Source organism: Sturnira hondurensis, unplaced genomic scaffold (assembly GCF_014824575.4).
Source record: "Sturnira hondurensis isolate 20B ecotype Veracruz unplaced genomic scaffold, ASM1482457v3 Scaffold0015262, whole genome shotgun sequence".
In the NCBI taxonomy this organism is placed as follows: Eukaryota; Metazoa; Chordata; class Mammalia; order Chiroptera; family Phyllostomidae; genus Sturnira; species Sturnira hondurensis.
Genome location: NW_028087893.1, coordinates 1281966 through 1302563, shown reverse-complemented (window position 1 = coordinate 1302563; position 20598 = coordinate 1281966). Strand labels below are relative to the sequence as shown.

Here is a 20598-nt window from a genome sequence, read left to right as displayed (position 1 = left end):
CAACGTGAATCCGCAATCTTTGCAGAATGGGAACAATGCTCTAACGCTACCCAGCCAGGGCTTGTTCTGGTTTTACACTTCACCTGACATCCCAAAGAGTTTCCCAGATTTTCCCCTTCCCCTGGAATGATCCGACTTTAACACTTATCATTCCCAGAGTTTTCAAGTGGTCATATGCACATATAATTCACTATAACTTTAGATACATGCCTAGAAAAGGCCAGAGGAGGCTTGATATAGTTCAGAAAACTCTGAAGGGTCAGCTGCAGTGTTTTGGGGGCTCTATGCTACTCCTCGGTTTTCCTCAGTGATAGCAGATAATAAAACCCAACAAACACCGCGAGAACACCCGCGGGGGCCCAGGACGCGGGAGACAAGAACCACCCCGGGCGGGGGCTCCCCTTGTCTCCCCTTGTCTCCCCCAGTTGGTACCTTCTGGTGACGTCTCCCCCCGCCGCGGTGTGCATTGGTTTCGCCCCGAGTGACGCCTGCGCCTGAGCTGCTTCTTCCCCGCGGCGCTCAGCTTCAGGCGCCAGTCCGCCTGCCAGCCAGCAGCTCCTGACGCGGTGTCGAGGCTCGTGACCCCAGCACCCCGGAGGAGGGGCTCGGCTGAACGCCGGCACTGGTCGGTGAGTACCTGCCTCCTCCGCACACTTCCAGTCCTTCTCTTCCCGCCTCTTTTTCTCCCTGGCGGCCGGCACTCTCCGCCGGCAGGGCCCTCCCCACGCTGAGGCGGGCTTGGGAGCGCGGGGTGGGCCCTTGGGGGAGCCCATGGGCTTCTGCCTCTGGGTGCCGGGCCCTCCCCCTTGGCCCCGGAGTTGCGGCGCGCCTCCCCCGGGGGCCTCCGCTTCCCGGGTCTCGTGTCCGCCGAAGGGCTCCGCTCCCCGCCCGCCGCAGGCGTCCCCCTCTCACGGTTTCCCTGGGTGGAGAGAGCCCAGGCGGAGGCCCGTCCCGCCGCCTCCGGGAGCCGGACCCTGGCCACCCTCCGCGCCTCCTCGCGCCCCGCCCTCCGGCGGCCTCCGTCTGAGCGGGAAGCGGTGGGTGCGTTCGCTGGCTGTTTCGACCGAAAAAGGGTTTTCTTTGGAAAGCCTTAGCGGCGTTCACCGCTGTGCCCTGCAGCAGCACTGGCGTGTTTCCCCAGTGTGCACACGCGTGCCCTATATGCACAAGTGGGTGCGGGACCACTGGCTGTACTTCGCAGCTGACAAAGACACCCCTGGAAGGGGTTGGGCCGGCTTGGGGTCGCTGTGGCGTTCTGAGGTGTCGGTGGCGCCCGGGACCGGGGGAGTTTTACGCTCCCTCTTCCGCTGTCAGGGAGCAGGCAGTGCTTTGTGGTTGAGTCAGAGAATGTCTTTCTGGGATCAGACGCGGCGGGTTTCAGTTTTCAAAACAGTCGGTTGCCAGCCTGACCCCTTAACAGCTGTTTGACTTTGAGTAACTTTCCCAACCTGTAAGCTAGTGATACAAATGGCTTATAAAAACAGCGTAAAATAATGATACTTATCACAGACTTATGGGGAAGAATAACCTTTAGAATGCATTTGAGTTATCTAGAGTAGTCTGCCAAGGACTCAATAAATAATTACAATTGAGCCCTGGCTGGTGTGGCTCAGTGAACTGAGCGCTAGCCTGTGAAGCAGAGGGTCACTGGTTCGATTCCCAGTCAGGGCACATGCCTGGGTTGCAGGCCGGGTCCCCAGGAGGGGGCATGCGAGAAGCAAGCACACATCGATGTTTCTTTCCCTCTCTTTCTCCCCCCCTAAAAATAAATAAATTTTTAAAATCTAAAAAAATAATTATAATTTAACTGTTACTCAAAACGTGTTTGGATTTTGTTACACATTTGTCTTAAGCTGAGGTTGAGCATGAACAGGGGTATGCGTGTCTGTGTAGGTGTGTATTTACTTTTTCTTTTCAAATTTGAGAAACAGCCAGTCAGTCTGATGTGGTCAGGTGATAAGAAGCTTGGTAGCAAATTTCTTGCATAGTGACTTATATAGGGGTAAGAGTCAGCCATTTATAAATTATTATTGTTAAGGTTCTGCTGTACCCCCAAGCTTTCAAAGCAGTTTTGACAGATTTGGCAGGTAGAGTGTTAAGATTTTAAATGATCTTGTTAGTGATTTTTCTTCAGATAGTATCAGGATGATGGATGTGCTGAACGAAAAAGACAAATAACATCCCAAATTGGAGATTTTCATTGACACTACCAAAATGTTATCTGTGAAGTAAAAAGTCTCATACTGGGTCACCTTTCATTAAAAATGCTTGTGCATTTTTACCCAGTCATTGTATTAGCAACTGCCACGGTTATGAAGAGGCTGTTGGCATCCAGGCTCTGCTCCTCCTTTGCAGACACTTAGTGGTAATTCATTCTGTAGTCTCAGTGCAAGTAGTTGAAGATAAGCCATTGTTTTAGTGAGTTCTTAATTTCGAAGGGCAAAAGCTGAATTAAATAGTAGTTGAATTATATGCTGGCTTGTTCAAGTTGGCTGAGCAGTGACCTTTTTTACTCTTAGAATTTACTTTGGAAACCATGTGGCTACATCTCATGAAGCACTGCAATTTTGTAATCTGTACTTGTGAGGCACCTCTCCACAGTGCTTCTTATCGATCCCTTATCTGCTGCAGTTCTTTGAAAACCACTTTGAGCCCTGGCTGGTGTGGCTCAGTCTCAGTGGACTGAGCGCCAGCCTATGGAACGAAAGGTCGCTGGTTTATCTTACAGTCAGGGCACATGCCTGGGTTGCAGGTCCGGTCCCCTGATCAGGATGCGTGCAAGAGGCAACCAGTCAGTTTCTCTCCCTCTCTTTTCCCTCCCTTCCCCTCTCTCTTAAAACAAACAAACAAACAAACAAGAAAACAGACTCATAGAAACAGAGACCAAAGGGATGGTGACCAGAAGGGAGGTGAGGTCACAGGTGAAATGAGGGAGTATGGTCAACAATATTGTGATAAGTTTGCACGGTGACAGATGATAACTAGAATTAGGGGACTAATCACATTGCAAGGTATGAAAATGTCAAGTTACTATATTGTACACTTGAAACTGATATAACCAACATAATGTATACCAACTGTACTTGAATAAAAAATTTAAAAAAAATAGAAAAGATATTTATTTGTGTTTATGCTTCTGTTTTATGATGGGAAATGATTTTGTGAAAGACTTCAGAATGGAAGCATCTGGCTACATTACTGTCCTTCCTAAATGGTAGGACTGTGCAGATTCCTTTTAGTAAGATGTAACAGCTGTCTTAAACTGTTTGAGAAGTTTGTAACACAGGTAAGGTTAGTCTGTTTAAAGCAGTGACTAAGCTCTGGTTATAGGATGAAATCATCTGGGGAAGTATTTTTTTTTAATTTAGGTAAAATTCACAAAACATAAAACCCAACATTTTAATCATTTTAAAACGTACAATTTTGTGGCTTTTAGTACATTCAACATGTTGCACAGCTATTACTACTTTCTAAGTCCAGAACATTTTCATCGCCCCAGAAAGAAACTTTGTAGCCATTAAGCACTCATTCCACATTTCCCTCTCTGCCATCCCCTAGTAATCTTAATCTGTTTTTTGTCTATAGATTTGATTTGCGTATTTTGGATGTTTCATATAAATGCAGTCATACAGAGTTAGGCTTTTGTAATTGGTTCATTCACTTAACATACAGGGTCCAGCAGAAGTAACGCCATTGAGTGTGGTTGGTACAGTATGTGAATGTCTCATACGAGATGGGCAGCAATTTGAAACATTTCACCTAAAATGTCATATGGTATGCATGTTGTTATGTTACAGAATTACATGCTTATGATTTTGTAATAAAATATTTTTATGTAGTAAAATAGGGGCCTTATTTGTGCTAGACCCTGTATTTTTCAAAGTTCATACATGTTATGCCATGTATCACTATTTCATTTCTTCTTTTTATACTACGGCAGCTGCACCATTTGATGTTCCCATCAACAGTGTGCTAGGGTTCAAGTTTCTCCATATCCTCATCAACAAGTGTTATTTTCCTTTTTTTAAAAAGATTTTATTTATTTATCTTTAGAGGGGAAGGGAAGGAGAGAAATATCAATGTATGGTTGCCTCTCATATGTCTCCTGCTGGGAACTGGCCTGCAACCCAGGCATGTGCCCTGACTGGGAATCGGACCGCGTTCGTGTAGTTTGCAGGTCCACACTCAATCCACTGAGCTACACCAGCCAGGGCTATTTTTCATTTTTTTTAAAGATTTTATTTATTTATTTTTAGAGGGGAAAGGAAGGAGAAAGAGAAATATCAATGTATGGTTGCCTCTGGTATGTCCCCTGCCGGGAACTGGCCTGCAACCCAGGCATGTGCTCTGACTGGGAATTGAACCTTGATCGTTTGGTTGGCAGGCCCATGCTCAATCCACTGAGCTACACCAGCCAGGGCTATTTTCCATTTTTTGACAGACATCGTACTGGGCTTTGAATTTTCCTAATGACTGACAATGTTGAGTATCTTTTCATATGCTTACTGGCCATTTGTGTATCTTCTTTGGAGAGATGTATATTCAGATTCCTTGCCCATTTAAAAAAATTATTATTTATTTTATTTTGGAGAGAGGGGGAGGGAGGGAGAAGGAGAGGGAGAGAAACATCAATGTGAGAAATCAGTTGCCTACCCTACGTGTCCCGACCTGGGAATAAACCACAGCCCAGGCCCGTGTCCCTACCAGGAATCAGACTGTGACCTTTCTTTCGGCTTGGGAGATGACTCCCAACCAGCAGAGCCACACCAGCTGGGGCTCTTTGCCGATCTTTTTAAAAATAGATTTTATTTATTTATTTTTAGAACGAGGGGAAGGGAGAGAGAAAAAGAGGGAGAGAAACATCAGTGTTTCCATCAGTTGTCTCTTGTTATGTACCTGAACTGGAGATTGAACCTGTAACCCAGGCATGTCCCCTGACTAGGAATCAAACCAGCGACCCTTTGCTTTGTGCCCAGTGACAATGCCCAACTGAGTAGTGTCATACCGGATCAGGGTTTTTTGCCCATTTTTATGCTGGTTTATTTGCCTCTTTACCATTGAGTTACAAGAATTCTTTATGTATTTCAGCTACAGTCACTTTATTACATAGATGATTTACAAATGTTTCTTCCATTCTTTTTTCTTTCAGTTTCTTGATATTACAGTTTAAAGTACAAAGGTTTTTTAAAAATGTTTTATTCATTTATCTTTAGAGGGGAAGGGAAGGAGAGAGGAAGAGAAACATCAATGTATGGTTGCTTCTTGTGCATCCCCGGCTGGGAACTGGCCCCTGCCGAGAACTGGCCTGCAACCCAGGCATGTGCCCTGACTGGGAATCGAACTGTGATTGTCTGGTTCACAGGTCCGTGCCAAAGGTTTTTGATTTAAATGAAGCCTGGTTTATTCTTTCTTTTGTTGCTTATGCTTTTTTAAAAAAAATTCTCACCTGAGAATGTATTTTACTGATTTTAGAGAGAGGAAGGGAAGGGAAAGACAGAGTGAGGGAGAGAGAGGGGAACATAGATTAGTTGCCTCCCATAGGTGCCCTGACTGGGGATTGAACCTGCCACCTCGGTATGTGCTCTGACAGGGGATCGAACCTGCAACCTTTTAGTATATGGCATGACGCTCCAGTCGACTTAGCCAGGACTGCTTATGCTTTTGATGCCATATATTTAACAGACCATTATCTATTCAAGATCCAAAAGTTCTATGCTGTGTTTCACTTAAGAACCTAAATCCATTTCTTAACAACTTTTTGTATGTGTTAGATAGAGGTCCAGTCTCATTCTTTTACATGGGATATCTGCATTTGTTGGAAAGACTATACTTTTCCTGTTGAATTATCTCAACACCTTGTTGAAATTGAGAAGTCTGTGTACTTCAGATTTATTCTGTTATTTCAAGATTGGTTTGGCTATTCTGGGACTTTTCTGTTCCCGTATGAGTTTTAGGATAAGCTTGTCTATTTCCACAAAAATGTTAACAGATTTTATTAGGAATTACATTGCACCTTTGGAGCCATTTGGGGAATATTGGCTTAATAGTATCAAGTCTTCCAGTTCATGAACAGTGGATGTCTTTGCACTTAGATCTTCTTTAAATTTTTAAATATTTTATTTATTTATTTTTAGAGAGAGGGGAAGGGAAGAAGAAAGAGTGGGAGAGAGAATATCAGTGTGTGGTTGCCTCTCATGTGTCCCCTACTGGGGGCCTGGCTTGCAACCCAGGCATGTGTCCTGACTGGGAATCGAACCGGTGACCCTTTGGTTCACAGGCCTGTGTTCAATCCACTGAGCTACACCAGCCAGGGCTTCTTTAATTTTTTAAAAAATATTTTATTTATTTATTTATTTTAGAGAGAGGAGACAGGAAGGAGAAAGAGTGGGAGAGAAACATCAATGTGTGGTTGCCTCTCATGGGTCTCCCACTGGGGACCTGGCCTGCAACCCAGGCATGTGACCTGACTAGGAATCGAACTGGCGACCCTTTGCTTCACAGGCCCGTGCTCAATCCACTGAGCTACACCAGCCAGGGCACTTCTTTAATTTTTTTTAATTAAAAAATTGTTTTAGTCCTCACCCAAGGATATGGTTATTGATGTTATTTTTAAAAAGATTTTATATATTTATTTTTAGAGAGGGGAAGGGAGGGAGAAAGAGGGAGAGAAACATCAATGTGTGGTTGCCTCTCGAGTACCCTGAACTGGGGTCTGGCCAGCAGTCTAGGCATGTATCCTGACTGGGAATTGAACTGATGATCCTTTGGTTTGCAGGTCTGCACTCAATCCACTGAGCCACCCAGCCAGGGCTATTTATTGATTTTAGAGAGAGGAGGGGAGAGAGAGGAAAAAAAAAACATTGGTGTGAGAGAGAAATATTGATGGGTTGCCTGCCTTATGCATCCAGACCGTAGATCAAACCCACAACCTAGGTATATGCCCTGACTGGGGACCAAACCTGCAACCTTTTGGTGTACAGGACTAACCAACTAATCTACCCAGCCAGGACATTCTTTAATTTCTTTCAATGGTATTTTTAAGTTTTCAGTTGCAAATCTGCTTCCTTTGTTAAATTTATTCCTAAGCTATTAGAAATTTAAATTTTAGATTTTATTTTTGGATTTTTATTGCTAATGGATAGCAGTATGAGTGATTTTTGTGTATTGACCCTCTACCCTGTAATCTTGCTGGATTTGTTCATTAGTTACAATTTTTTGTGTGTATTCCTTTTTTTTAAATTACAAAATTATATCATCTCCAAATGATGATAGTTTTACTTCTTTCTTTCCAATTTGGATGTCTTTTATTTCTTTTTGAAAAATTTTGGCCTGCCTAGAATCTTCAGTATAATGTTAAATAGAAATGATAAAAGCAGATATTCTTATCTTGTTCCTGCCTTAAGTACAAAGCATTTAGTCTTTTATCTTTAAGTATGATATTAGCTGTGGGATTTTTGGAGATGCCCTTTTATCAGGTTGAGGCATTGGTATTGAAAAAAATCTTTTAGGTAAATTATAATATACAGTCAAGAAAACCAATTATTTAACTCAATGTTTAAGGAACTAGGACAGATTATTGTTTTGTTCCTATAGAAATTTCTCTAGAGAAGTGGAAAAGTTCAGAAATCCAGTTTTACTTCTGTTAGATGGATATCTTTTTCTTTTATATGTGTAAATTACAAATAGCATCTAGAAAACATATACTTTGAGTGAGTTATTTGTCCTCGTATTTCAGAAAGAAGGATGCCACGGAGAAAGAAAAAAGTTAAAGAAGCCGCTGAAGTTCAGGACCTGGAGAAGAAAGATGTAGAAACTGCCAGTTCGGTCAATGTGAAGAGGAAGCGTAAACTTGAGGATGCATTCATTGTGATATCCGATAGTGATGGAGAGGTCAGTGTTCGTTGTGATATCTGATAGTGATGGAGAGGTCAGTGTTCGTTGTGATATCTGATAGTGATGGAGAGGTCAGTATTTTGAAGAGTAGAACTCTAGGTCTCAAACTAGGCCTTAGTTTTCAAGACTGGTTTGTGTTGCAACTACACCGTAATGCCAGCTTGCCGGTCCATGCAATTTTTACTCAGCTTCATTTTGATTTGTAAATGGAATTGAGAATTATGTAAAAGAAAGTAATTGTACTGTTTGGCTGAGAATGGACCATGGTTCCCCAGTTTTGATGATATTTTAAAAATACCTGAATAATCTACATCAAATGTAAATCTTAATTTTCGTATGTCTGGAGAGTGAGAGAAAGGAGATGTAAATACTCTTTTAACTCTTTAGATATACTCTCTCCAGTGTGGTAGCAACTAGTCACCTGTAGCTATTTAAAGTTAAATAATAGTAAAAATCAGTTCCTTTGTTGTTTTAGTTACATTTCAAGTGCTCAAAGCCACATGAGTCTAGTATCTGCTGTATGAAACAGCAGAACATTTTCCTCGTTGTCGAAACCTTTTTTTAGTGCCCATCCTCTCCTACTCCTCACTTTGTCAACCATCTGAAGGTTTTGTATATTTATGGGTCTGTTGCTGTTTTGTTTGTTCTTGTTTTTTGTTTTGTTTCTTTAGATTTCACATGAGTGAAATACAGTGTTTGTCTCTCTCTGACTAAGCATAATACCCATTAGGTATTATCCATGTTGTCTCAAATGGAAGGATTTCATTATTTATTGCTGAATACTATTTTATGTATATACCACATCTTTTTCTTATTTTTTTAATCCTCACCTGAGCATATGTTTTTATTGATTTTAGAGAGAGAGGAATGGGGGGTGGGGGAGAACATTGATGTGAGAGAGAAACATGAACTGATTGCCTCCTGTGCAACTCTGATGGGGGATCGAACCTGAAACATAGGTATGTGCCTTGATCAGTGATCGAACTGCAACCTTTTGGTGTATGGGATGACGCTCCAACCAACTGAGCAACCTGGTCAGGACGTATACCACATCTTCTTTATCCATTCACCTGTCAATTGTAGAAGGTTTAATTGAATTGTGTTCTCTTTAATGTCTCTTTTTTGTTTCCTATTTCCATTTGTTTATTGCAGATTTCCACCTGGTAGGTCACATGCAGTAAGGCAGTAAATCAAATCATTTTTTCTGTCCAACTTATCTTTTTCCTTTATCTTCTACTTCATTGGATGGTAGAATTACACATTTGTCTCTAGTTACAAAGCTCAGAATTATCTTTAACTCTTCCCTCTTTCTCATCTTTTATACCTAATTGTTTACCACATCCTTTAGTTTTTACCTCCTAAATGACACACAGATGTGGCTTTCATTTCTAGTTCTTTTAAAAAATTATTGGGGTGACATTGGTTAAGAAGAACATACAAGTTTCAAGTGTACAATATTGTAATACCTCATCTATATATTGCGTTGTGTGCTCATCACCCAGCGTCTATATTGGACCCTCTTTATATTGGACCCTCTTTATCCTCTTTAACCTCCACCTTCCCCCATTCCCCTCCGGCAACCACCACACTGTTGTCTGTGTCAAGAGCTGTTTTTGTTTGTTTGTTTGGTTTGTTCATTCATTTGCTTCTTTTAGTTTTGTGTCCCACAAATGAGTGGAATCATGTGCTGCTTTTCTTTTTCTGACTTACACTGTTACTGGCATTAGGGTGTTTGGGTTCTGCAAGACAAATGAAGAGGAAATCCCAGAGAAATTTTCAGACAGATTTTCTTAAGCTTATGCTTATGTCTGAGCACACAGGAGACAGTCCTGAGAGAAATGAGGTTTCAGGCTGCTCTCCAAATACTTTGAGGGGGAGGCTCACACAAACTTTGAATGGAGAGTGGAAATTTTCCACATGAGGATTGGAGAAGCAACTAGATAGAAGGAAGATAAAATTCTGCAATATTTTTCAAGCAGAGATTGGAGGGGTAGTGGGCTTTGGGGGTATTTCTTCTGGCCTTCTGCTGTCACTGGGATCTGGGCCCCAGGCCCCCGTGCTGTCCCTGTACTTTCAAGATCCATCTGTTATCTCACATGACAGTGCTTCATTTTTTTGTTTTTTAATGGCTGAGTGGTTATGTACTATGTTTTTATCGAGGTATCCATTGAAGGACACTTGGGTTGTTTCCATGTCTTGGCTACTGTGAATAATGCTGCAGTGAACATAGGGTTACATACATCTTTTTTTTTATTAAAAACTTTTTTTAAAATTTATTTATCTTTAGAGGGAAAGGGAAGGAGAGATGGAGAGAAATATCAATGTATTGTTGCCTCTCATGAGTCCCCTGCTGGGAACTGGCCTGCAACCCAGGCATGTGCCCTGACTGGGAATGGAACTGTGATTACATACATCTTTATGAATAAATGTTTTCAATTTTGGGGGTTACATACTCAGAAGAGGGATTGCTGAGTCATATGGTAGCTATATTCTCAATTTTTGAGGACCCTTCATACTGTTTTCCATAATGAATGTACCAGTTTAAATTCCTGCCAGCAGTGTATGAGGATTTCTTTTTTTAAAATATATTTTATTGATTATGCCATTACAGTTGTCCCATTTGCCTCCCTTCATTCCCCTCCACCCTGCACACCCCCTCCCACCCACATTCTCCTCCTTTAGTTTATGTCCATGTGTCACAAGTTCTTTAGATTCTGTATTTCCCCTACTATTCTTGCCCTCCCCCCTGTCTATTTTCTACCTACAGTCTATGCTACTTATTCTCTGTGTCTTCTCCTCCTCCCACTCGCCTGTTGCTAACCCTCCATGTGTTCTTCATTTCTATGGTTCCGCTCCTGATCTAGCTGTCCTCTTAGTTTGCTTTTGTTTTAGGTGTGGTTGTTAATAACTGAGGTTGCTGTCCTTTCACTGTTCATATTTTTTATCTTCTTTTTCTTAGATAAGTCCCTTTAACATTTCATATAATAAGGGCTTAGTGATGATGAACTCCTTGAATTTGACCTTATCTGAGAGGCACTTTATCTGTCCTTCCATTCTAAATGAAAGCTTTGCTGGGTAGAGCAATCTTGGTTGTAGGTCTTTGGATTTCATGACTTGGAATACTTCTTTCCAACCCCTTCTTGCCTGTAAGGTCTCTTTTGAGAAATCTGCTGACAGTCTGATGGGCACTCCTTTGTAGGTGACTGTCCCCTTATCTCTTGCTGCTTCTAGGATTCTCTCCTTCATTTTAATCTTGGCTAATGTAATTATGATGTGCCTTGGTGTGTTCCTTCTTGGGTCCAACTTCTTTGGGACTCTCTGAGCTTCCTGGATTTCCTGGAAGTCTATTTCCTTTGCCAGACTGGGGAAGTTCTCCTTTGTTATTTGTTCAAATAAGTTTTCCACTTGTGGCTGTTTTTTCCCCCTTCTGGCACCCCTATAATTTGGATGTTGGAACATTTAAAGATCTCTTGGAGATTCCTAAGCCTCTCCTCATTTTTTTGAATTCTTGTTTCTTCATTCTTTTCTGTTTGGTCACTTTTTTCTTCCTTTTGGTCCACTCCATTGATTTTAATCCTACTTTCCTTCCCATCACTATTGGTTTCCTGTGCATTTCCCTTCGTTTCACTCAGTTTAGCCTTCATTTGTTCCTCTAATTTGTGACTAAAATCAACCGATTCTGTGAGCATCCTGATCACCAGTGTTTTGAACTGTGCATCAGATAGGTTGGCTATCTCTTGGTCGCTTAGAAGTATTGGCTCTGGGGCTTTGAGCTGTTCTTCTTGAGCCATAATGTTTTGGTCTGTTCGTGCCTGTTATGTATGAGGGGGCGGAGCCTTAGGTGTTCACCAGGAGGGGCAATCCAGTTGCTGGGTTGTGATGCTGTATGTGGGGGCGGGGTCAGAGAGGGGTAGTGGCATTTGTTCTTCTCTCTCTTGGATTTTGGTCCCCTCTGCTGCTTTCTGCAGGCAAATTGGGCCCTTCTGGTGCTGGTTCCCGGGTGTGTGGGCTTGTGCACCCTCCAGGACCCTGTGGGTTTCTCCAACAATCAATCTGTGAGCCTGGGAGCCTCTCCCAGCACCTCAACCCTGAAAGTTTTTCCAATTGGTGCTTTTAGGCTTTATTTCCCGTTGCTGGGGCCCTGGTTTGCACTGTCTGTCTCACTGCTCGCTCCTCTGCCTGGTTTATGGGTCTGGCTGAATAGTTTGTCCTTGTTGTCGGACTTCTATACGGTTCAGTGTTCTGTGTTTTGGTTGCGTTTTTGTTACTAAAACTTTGTTGTCTTTAAACTTGGTTGTGCGAGGAGGCACAGTGTTTTCACTTATGCCTCCATCTTGGCTGGAGTCTCGGATTTCTTTTTCTTTCTTTCTTTCTTTCTTTTTCTTTTCCTCTCCAATACTTGTTATTTCTCGTCTTGTTGATAATAGGCATTCTGACAGGTAGTAAGTACCTCACTGTGGTTTTTGATTTGTATTTTCCTTATAGCTAGTGAGGTTGAGCATCTTTTCATGTATTCATTGTCCATTTGTTTTCTTGCGAAAAGTCTGTTCAGGTCCTTGGCCCTTATTTTAATTGGGTTGTTTGTTTTTCTATTGCATTGTGTAAGTTCTTTATATATTTTGGATGTTAGCCCCTTATTGGGAGTATTGTTTTCATATACTCCCATTGGTTGGTTTTCTTTTTGTTTTGTTGTTGGTTTCTTTTGCTGTGTAGAAACCATTTAGTTTGTTATAGTCCTATTCATTAATTTTTGCATTTACTTTCCTTGCTTTTGGGGTCAAATGTGTAAAATCTTCTGAGACCAAGGTTCATAAGTTTTGTACCTATGTTTTCTTCTAGGTATCTAATTGCTTCAGGTCTTATATTTAGTTTATTGATCATTTTGAGTTAATTTTTTGTATAGGGTGTCAGATAGCAGTGTAGTTTTCATCCTTTTGCATGTAGCTTTCCAATTTTTTCAGCACCATTTATTGAAGAGGCTTTCTTTTTTTTTGAAGTATTTCATTGTCTTTTTTAATTTAAGTATAATGAATACTTTGTCAAGGTACTACAATTTTTCTTATTTTTTCTTCATTGTGTATGTTTTGGGCTCTTTTTTCAAAAATTAGTTGCCCATTACACATGAGTTTATTTCTGGACTCTCAATTCTGTTTCATTGGTCATTGGTCTGTGTGTCTGTTTTTCTGCCAATACCATATTATTTTGGTTATTGTAGCTTTTTAGTATAATTAGAAATCAGGAGTGTGATACTTTCTACTTTGTTCTTTTTGTAAGGATTGTTTTGGCTATTTGGGGTCTTTTGTGGTTTCATACAAATTTGATGATTTTGTAATTCTATTTGTTGGAAAAATGCCACTGGGATTTTGATGGGGGTTGCATTGACTCTGTATGTGGCCTTGGGTAATATGCCATTTTAATTATGTTGATTCTTCCAGCCCATTACCATGGAATGTCTTTTCATCTCTGGTGTCTTCAGTTTCTCCTAATGTAGTTTTCAGTGTTACTGGTTTTTCACATCCTTTGTTACAAAGTTTATTCCTAGGTATTTTTTTACTCTTGTTGCTCCATTTCTTTTCTTAACTATCTGTTACTTGAATTCTTGCAACAGACTCTGAACTTGGTTCTCTGCCTTCAGCTTTTTCTTTCTACATTTCACTTAGCTCACTCCAACTGTCTTTTAAAGAATTCATATTTTAGATGTTTGTACTTGATTGCTTAAAAATTTATGATCATGATACCTGCAAGCTCAGTTTAGAATTTTTAAAAAAGATTTTATTTATTTATCTTTAGAGGGGAAGGGAAGAAGAGAGGGAGAGAAATATCAATGTATGCTTGCCTCTCGTGTGTCCCCTGATGGGAACTGGCCTGAAACCCAGGCATGTGCCCTGACTGGGAATCGAACTGCGATCCTTTGCTTCGCAGGCCCGTGCTCAACCCACTGAGCCACACCAGCCAGGGCTCAGTTTAGAATTTTAATCATACAATATTTTATCTGATATTTTATCAGAACCTTCAGAACCTTCACAATCTAGTGTATATAATCTTATTTATATTCTTATTAGCAGTATATTTCTCATTTGTCCCCTTGCCAAGACTATTTCACTCTTTAAATTTTTCCCTATTTCATTAGTGAAAAAAGTTGTAGTTTTTTTTAAAAGATTTTATTTATTTATTTACCTTTAGAGGAGAAGGGGAGAGGGAGAGAAACATCAATGTATGGTTGCCCCCCGTGAGTCCCCTAGCTGGGAACTGGCCTGCAACCCAGGTATGTGCCCTGACTGGGAATCGAACTGCGATCCTCTGGTTTGCAGGCCTGTGCTCAATCCACAGAGCTACACCAGCCAGGGCCAGTTGTAGTTTTTAATAATCAGGAAGATTGAGAATTCTTTCATACCTCTATTGGGTATTTGTTTTTTTTTTTAAATTTCCTCATCAATTTCTAATTAGGATTTTTGTGAAAATAGTTTTTTTTAAAGTGTAGAAGTATTAAAAAAAATACCCCATCAATTCTACCACACACAGATATATTGAAAAGTTGTGTACATGTTAGAAAAATCAAAACAGAATAAAAACTGTTTGAAAACAAAACAGTATAGAAAGGTATACAATGAAGAGGTACACTTCAGTCAGTGTACATTTCTTTTGTATTGTTTCAGAAAAAAAAAGCCTTTCTTTTTTAAAGATTGTATTTATTTTTATAGAGAGGGGAAGAGAGGGAGAGAGTGAGAGAAGCATGAATGTGTCGATGTGTGTGAGAGTGACATCAGTCAGTTGCCTCTCTCATGCCTCCCCCTTGCCCCTGCCTTCCCTGACGCTCCCTGACCCTAGTCCAGGCATGTGCCCTGACTGGGAATTGAACTGGCAACCTTTCGGTTCATAAGCTTAATCCACTGAGCCACACTAGCCAGGGTGGGGTTTTTCACTTGTTTTTAATATTTCAGTTATTTATTTTCGGAGGGAAAAAGAGGGGTAGAGAAACATTGATGTGAACGAGAAACACTGATTGGTTGTCTTCTTAATACATGCCCCTACCAGGGATGGAACCCTCAACTTAGTCATGTGCCCTGACTGGGAATCAAACTGGCAATCTTTTGCTTGGTGGGATGACATCCAGCCAACTGAGCCACACCAGTCAGGGTAAAAAAAAAACTTTATGCATATACCATTATGCTACACATATAGTTTTGCTTTTTTCACTTAATATTTCTTGGAGCTCTTTCTATAAGCACGTATGTATCCATTTCACTAAAATAAAAAACATTGTCAACTATGTCACACATATAAGAAAGTACATAAAATATGACTATATAGGTTTTTTTATCATTTATGTTATTACAGTTGTCCCAATTTTCCCCTTTTGCCCCCCTCCCCCAGCTCCTCTTTCCCATAGTCAATCCTCACACCATTGTTCATGTCCATGGGTGATGCATTTATGTTCTTGTCTAATACCTTCACTTTCTTTCACCAGTCCCAGCCTTCCTCCTCCCCTCTTGCAGCTCCCCTCTTGTCAGTCTTTTCCTTGTGTCTGTGCCTTGCCTGTGATTCTGTTTTGCTCGTTAGTTTATTTTGTTTCTTAGAGTCTAGATATAAGGGAGGTCTTAATGGGATTTGTCTTTCACTGTCTGGCTTATTTCACTTAGCATAATAGTCTCCAGTTTCAACCATGCTGTTGCAAAGGTAAGAATTCCTTCTTTTTTTTTTTTTTTTTTTTTTTACTGTTGTGTAGTATTTCATTGTGTAAATGTACCACAGCTTTTTTATCTCCTCATCTACTGGTGGGCACTTAGGCTGTTTCCAAATCTTGGCTATTGTAAATAACACTGCTATGAACATTGGGGTGCATATGTTCTTTTGAGCTGGTGTTTTAGGATTCTTTGGATATATACCCAGAAGTGGAATCACTGGGTCAAAAGGCAGTTCCGTTTTGAATTTGTGAGGAAACTCTTGTTTTCCGCAGTGGCTGCACCAGTCTGCATTCCCACTTTCTGTGCACGAGGGTTTCCTTTCCTCCACAACCTGCCAACACTCGTTTTTGATTTATTGATCACAGCCATTTTGGCAGGTTGTGGAGGAAAGGAATCTTGTTGTGGTTTTAATTTGCATCTCTCTGATGGCTAGCGATGCTGAGCATCCTCTCATATGTCTCTGTGCCCTCTGCATGTCCTCCTTGGAGAAGTGTCTGTTCAGGTCCTTTGCTCGTTCTAATCGGAGTGTTTGTCTTCCTGATGTGGAGTCGTGTGAGTTCTGTAGGTTGAACCCTTGTCCAGGAACAACTCTAAAGGACACATGTACAAAACCGAGGCAGGCAGAGTCAGGGGAGGGAGGTGGGGATGGCTGGCGCGGGGTGGAATGCAGACAACGGTACTTGAACAACCATAAAATAATTAAAAAAAAACAAACCCAAACCCTTGTCCAGTGTATCCTTGGCAAATATATTCTCCCATACAGTAGGTTCCCTTTTATTGATGGTGTCTTTAGCTGTGCAGAGCTTTTTAATTTGATGTAGTCCCATTTGTTTGTTTGTTTGTTTCTTTTTTAATATTTTATTTATTTATCTTTAGAAGGGAAGGGAAGGAGAAAGGGAGAGAAATATCAATGTATGGTTGCTTCTCATGCGTCCCCTGCTGGGAACTGGCCCCTGCTGGGAACTGGCCTGCAACCCAGGCATGTGCCCTGGCTGGGAATCGAACCACGATCCTCTGCTTCACAGGCCCATGCTCAATCCACTGAGCTACACCAGCCAGGGCCCATTTGTTTATTTTTTTCTTTTGTTTCCCTTGCCTTGGGAGATATATTGGCAAAAATATTACTACATGAGATATCTGAAATTTTACTGCCTATGTTTTCCTCTAGAATTTTTATGGCATTGCAACTTAAATATAAGTCTTTTATCCATTTTGAGTTTATTCTAGTATATGCTGTAAGTTGGTGGTCTAGTTTCATTTTTTTTGCAAATATACTAGACCAGTTCTCCCAATACCATTTATTGAGAGACTGTCTTTATTCCACTGTATGCTTTTGCCTCCTTTGTCAAATATTAATTGACCATAGAGATTTGGGTTTATTTGTGGGCTGTCTATTCTATTCCATTGGTCCATGTGTCTGTTCTTATGCCAGTACGAGACTGTTTTGATAACAGTGGCCTTGTACAGTTAGATACCAGGTATTGTGATCCCTCCAACTTTGTTCTTCTTTCTCAAGATTGCTGAGGTCATTCAGGCTCTTTTTTGGTTCCATATAAATTTTTGGAATATTTGTTCTAGAACTACGAAATATGCCGTTGGTATTTTAATAGAAGTTGCATTGAATCTGTAGACTGCTTTGGGTAGTATTGACATTTTAATGATGTTAATTCTTCTAATCCATGAACACAGTATATTCTTCTACTTATTTGTATCTTCCTCAATTTCTTCCTTCAGTGTTTTTTAAAATACTCACCTGAGAATATGTTTTTATTGATTTTAGAGAGGAAGGGGGAAAGAGAGGGAGAGGGAGAAACATTCATCAATTACCTCCTGTATGCTCCCAGACTGAGGATCAAATCCACAACCTAGGTGTGTGCTCTGACCAGGGATTGAACCTGGATCCATTTTGTATATGGGACAAGTGCGCCAGCCAACTGAGCCACCTGGCCAGGGTATGAATGTGTAGTTTTAAAATATAATCTGAGTAGCTGCATTCTCCATCTTAGAATCTCTTTAGACTTAGTATGACCATCCCCAGTTGCATCCCTTTCCACCCATGTAAAGGTGACCACTGTATCTTTCCACGCTTTTCCTTATGATTCTACCATTTTTGTGTGTGTATCTAAACCACGTGCATATATATTGCAAAGCTGAGTCTCAGTGGTTAAACACTTCTACCAACATTTTCCTATAATCTACCCTTTTTCCAAAGATTTGAAATTTTGTCTTTATTGTAAATTGAAATCTTGTCTATAAATGTTCTTTTTTTAAATCTTTTAAAAAAGATTTTATTTATTTATCTTTAGAAGGGAAGGGAAGGAGAGAAAGAGAGAAATATCAATGTATGGTTGCCTCTTGTGAGTCCCCTCCTGGGAATTGGCCTGCAACCCAGGCATGTGCCCTGACTGGGAATCGGACCATGATTGTCAGGTTTGCAGGCCCGCGCTCAATCCAGTGAGCTATACCAGCCAGGGCTTAAATGTTCTTTTTTTGATTTTTGATTTTGACCTATTTATCTGTCACATATTTTTAAAATATATTTTATTGATTATACCATTACAGTTGTTCTATTCCCCCCTCCATTCCCCTCCACCCACACACTCCCTCCCCCACCATTCTCCCCCCCTTAGTTTATAACCACGTGTCTCAAGTTCTTTAGATTCTATATTTCCCCCACTATTCTCGCCCTCCCCCCTATTTTCTACCTACAGTCTATGCTACTTATTCTCTGTGTCTTCTCCTCCTCCCACTCGCCTGTTGCTAACCCTCCATGTGTTCTTCATTTCTATGGTTCCACTCCTGATCTAGCTGTCCTCTTGGTTTGCTTTTGTTTTAGGTGTGGTTGTTAATAACTGTGTGTTTGCTGTCCTTTCACTGTTCATATTTTTCATCTTCTTTTTCTTATATAAGTCCCTTTAGCATTTCATATAATAAGGGCTTGGTGATGATGAACTCCTTGAACTTGACCTTATCTGAGAAGCACTTTATCTGTCCTTCCATTCTAAATGAAAGTTTTGCTGGATAAAGCAATCTTGGCTGTAGGTCTTTGGATTTCATGACTTGGAATACTTCTTTCCAGCCCCTTCTTGCCTGTAAGGTCTCTTTTGAGAAATCTGCTGACAGTCTGATGGGTACTCCTTTGTAGGTGACTGTCCCCTTATCCCTTGCTGCCTCTAGGATTCTCTCCTTCATTTTAGTCTTGGCTAATGTAATTATGATGTGCCTTGGTGTGTTCCTTCTTGGGTCCAACTTCTTTGGGACTCTCTGAGCTTCCTGGATTTCCTGGAAGTCTATTTCCTTTGCCAGACTGGGGAAGTTCTCCTTTATTATTTGTTCAGATAAGTTTTCCACTTGTGGCTGTTTCTTTTCCCCTTCTGGTACCCCTATATTTCGGATGTTGGAATGTTTAAAGGTGTCCTGGAGGTTCCTAAGCCTCTCCTCATTTTTTTTTTGAATTCTCATTTCTTCATTCCTTTCTGGTTGGATGTTTAGTTCTTCCTTCTGGTCCATTCCATTGATTTGAGTCCCAGTTTCCTTTCCATCGCTATTGGTTTCCTGGACATCTCCCTTCATTTCAATTAGTTTAGCCTTCATATGTTCCTCTAATTTGTGACTGTAATCAACCAGTTCTGTGAGCATCCTGATAAATAGTGTCTTAAATTGGGCTTCTGAGAGGCTGGCAATTTCTCGGTTGCTTAGAGTTATTGGCTCTGGGACTTTGAGTTCTTGCGCCATCTTTTGGATTGTTCGTGCCTGTTCCATAGCAGAATCGGAGCCCTAAAGTGTTCACTAGAGCAGGGCAACTAAGTCGTTGGGTTGTAACATTGTATGTGGGGGCGAGGTCAAAGAGGAACAATTGTGTCCTGTCTGCCGCCTGCCGCCATGGCCCCCACCGGTGCCGCAGCCGCCACCGTCACCGGGCCCCCGCGTTTCGTTCCACTGCACGCGAGTGTGCCACCGCTGTCAGCCCTCCACCACTGGGTTCGCCCCCTGGGTCCTGCGTGGTCCGTCTCACTGTGCGCGAATGTGTGACCGCGGTCAGTCTGCCCCGCACCCCGACTGGTTCCGGGCTGCCTGCGCGCCTAGGTCAGGGGATCTAGGGGACCCTGCTCTGCTGCTGGCTCCGCCCCTCTTACCGTCCCCGTTTAACGGTTCGTAGTTGTCAGACTTCCGTATAATTCAATTTTCTGGTCTTTGGGTGTGTCCTAGTTCTCCAAACCTTTGTTGTATTCAAACTTGGCTGTGGGAGAAGGCACAGTGTTTCCACGTATGCCTCCATCTTGGCAGAAGTCTGTCACATATTTTGAAATAATTGTTCAGTTGACTGTCTTGGGTTATTTAGGTAGGCACTTCTATCTGCTAATAATGATCATTTTCTGTGTTCCTTTGTAGTACTTCTACCTAATTTTTTGTTTCATTACATTGACCGTAGCCTCCAGAATAATGTTGATTATTATCAGCGATAGAGTACATCTTCGTCTTGATTTTGAATTTAATTGTAGAAGTATTATGAGGTTTTGCTATTTGTTTCATGTTTCTGTTATTTATTATATTACAGAAATATTCTTTAATTGCTTATTCCTATTAGTACTTTTAGGAATGGATGTCTAATCAAATGCCTTTTCATTGCTTAGCAAGTTAATGGTGTAGTCTTTCTCCTTTAATCAGTTAATAAATAGATCATTAATACATTTTCTTTTCTTTTAAAAAAGATTTTACCTATTTATTTTTAGAGAGAGGGGGAGGGAGGGAGAAAGACGGAGAGAAATATTGACATGTGAGAGAAACATCAATCAGTCGCCTCTTGTATACCCCAAACTGGAGACCTGGCTTGCAACCCAGGCATGTGCCTTGACTGGGAACTGAACAGGTGACCTTTCGGTCTGCAGGTTGGCGCTTAATCCTTGGAGCCACACCAGCCAGGAAAATACATATTTTTTTTTTTTAGATTTTTATTTATTTATTTATCTTTAGAGGCAAAGGGAAGGAGAAAAGGAGAGAAATATCAATGTTGTATGGT

General features: G+C 41.2%; 1 protein-coding gene across 4 annotated transcripts in view; it reads left to right on the top strand.

Moving 5' to 3' along the window:
* Positions 1 to 20598, top strand: part of UIMC1 (ubiquitin interaction motif containing 1) — a 140889-nt gene that overhangs the window by 13097 nt on the left and 107194 nt on the right. For 3 of the 4 annotated variants that reach the window (XM_037064442.1, XM_037064441.1, XM_037064439.1), the window contains exons 1-2: positions 514 to 629; positions 7736 to 7890. In XM_037064442.1, the coding sequence (XP_036920337.1) occupies positions 7744 to 7890 (147 nt within the window). In that variant the 5' untranslated portion in view covers positions 514 to 629; positions 7736 to 7743. Of the gene's footprint in view, positions 1 to 513; positions 630 to 7735; positions 7891 to 20598 lie in introns of those variants that run through there. The other variant, XM_037064440.1, reaches the window with a different exon arrangement.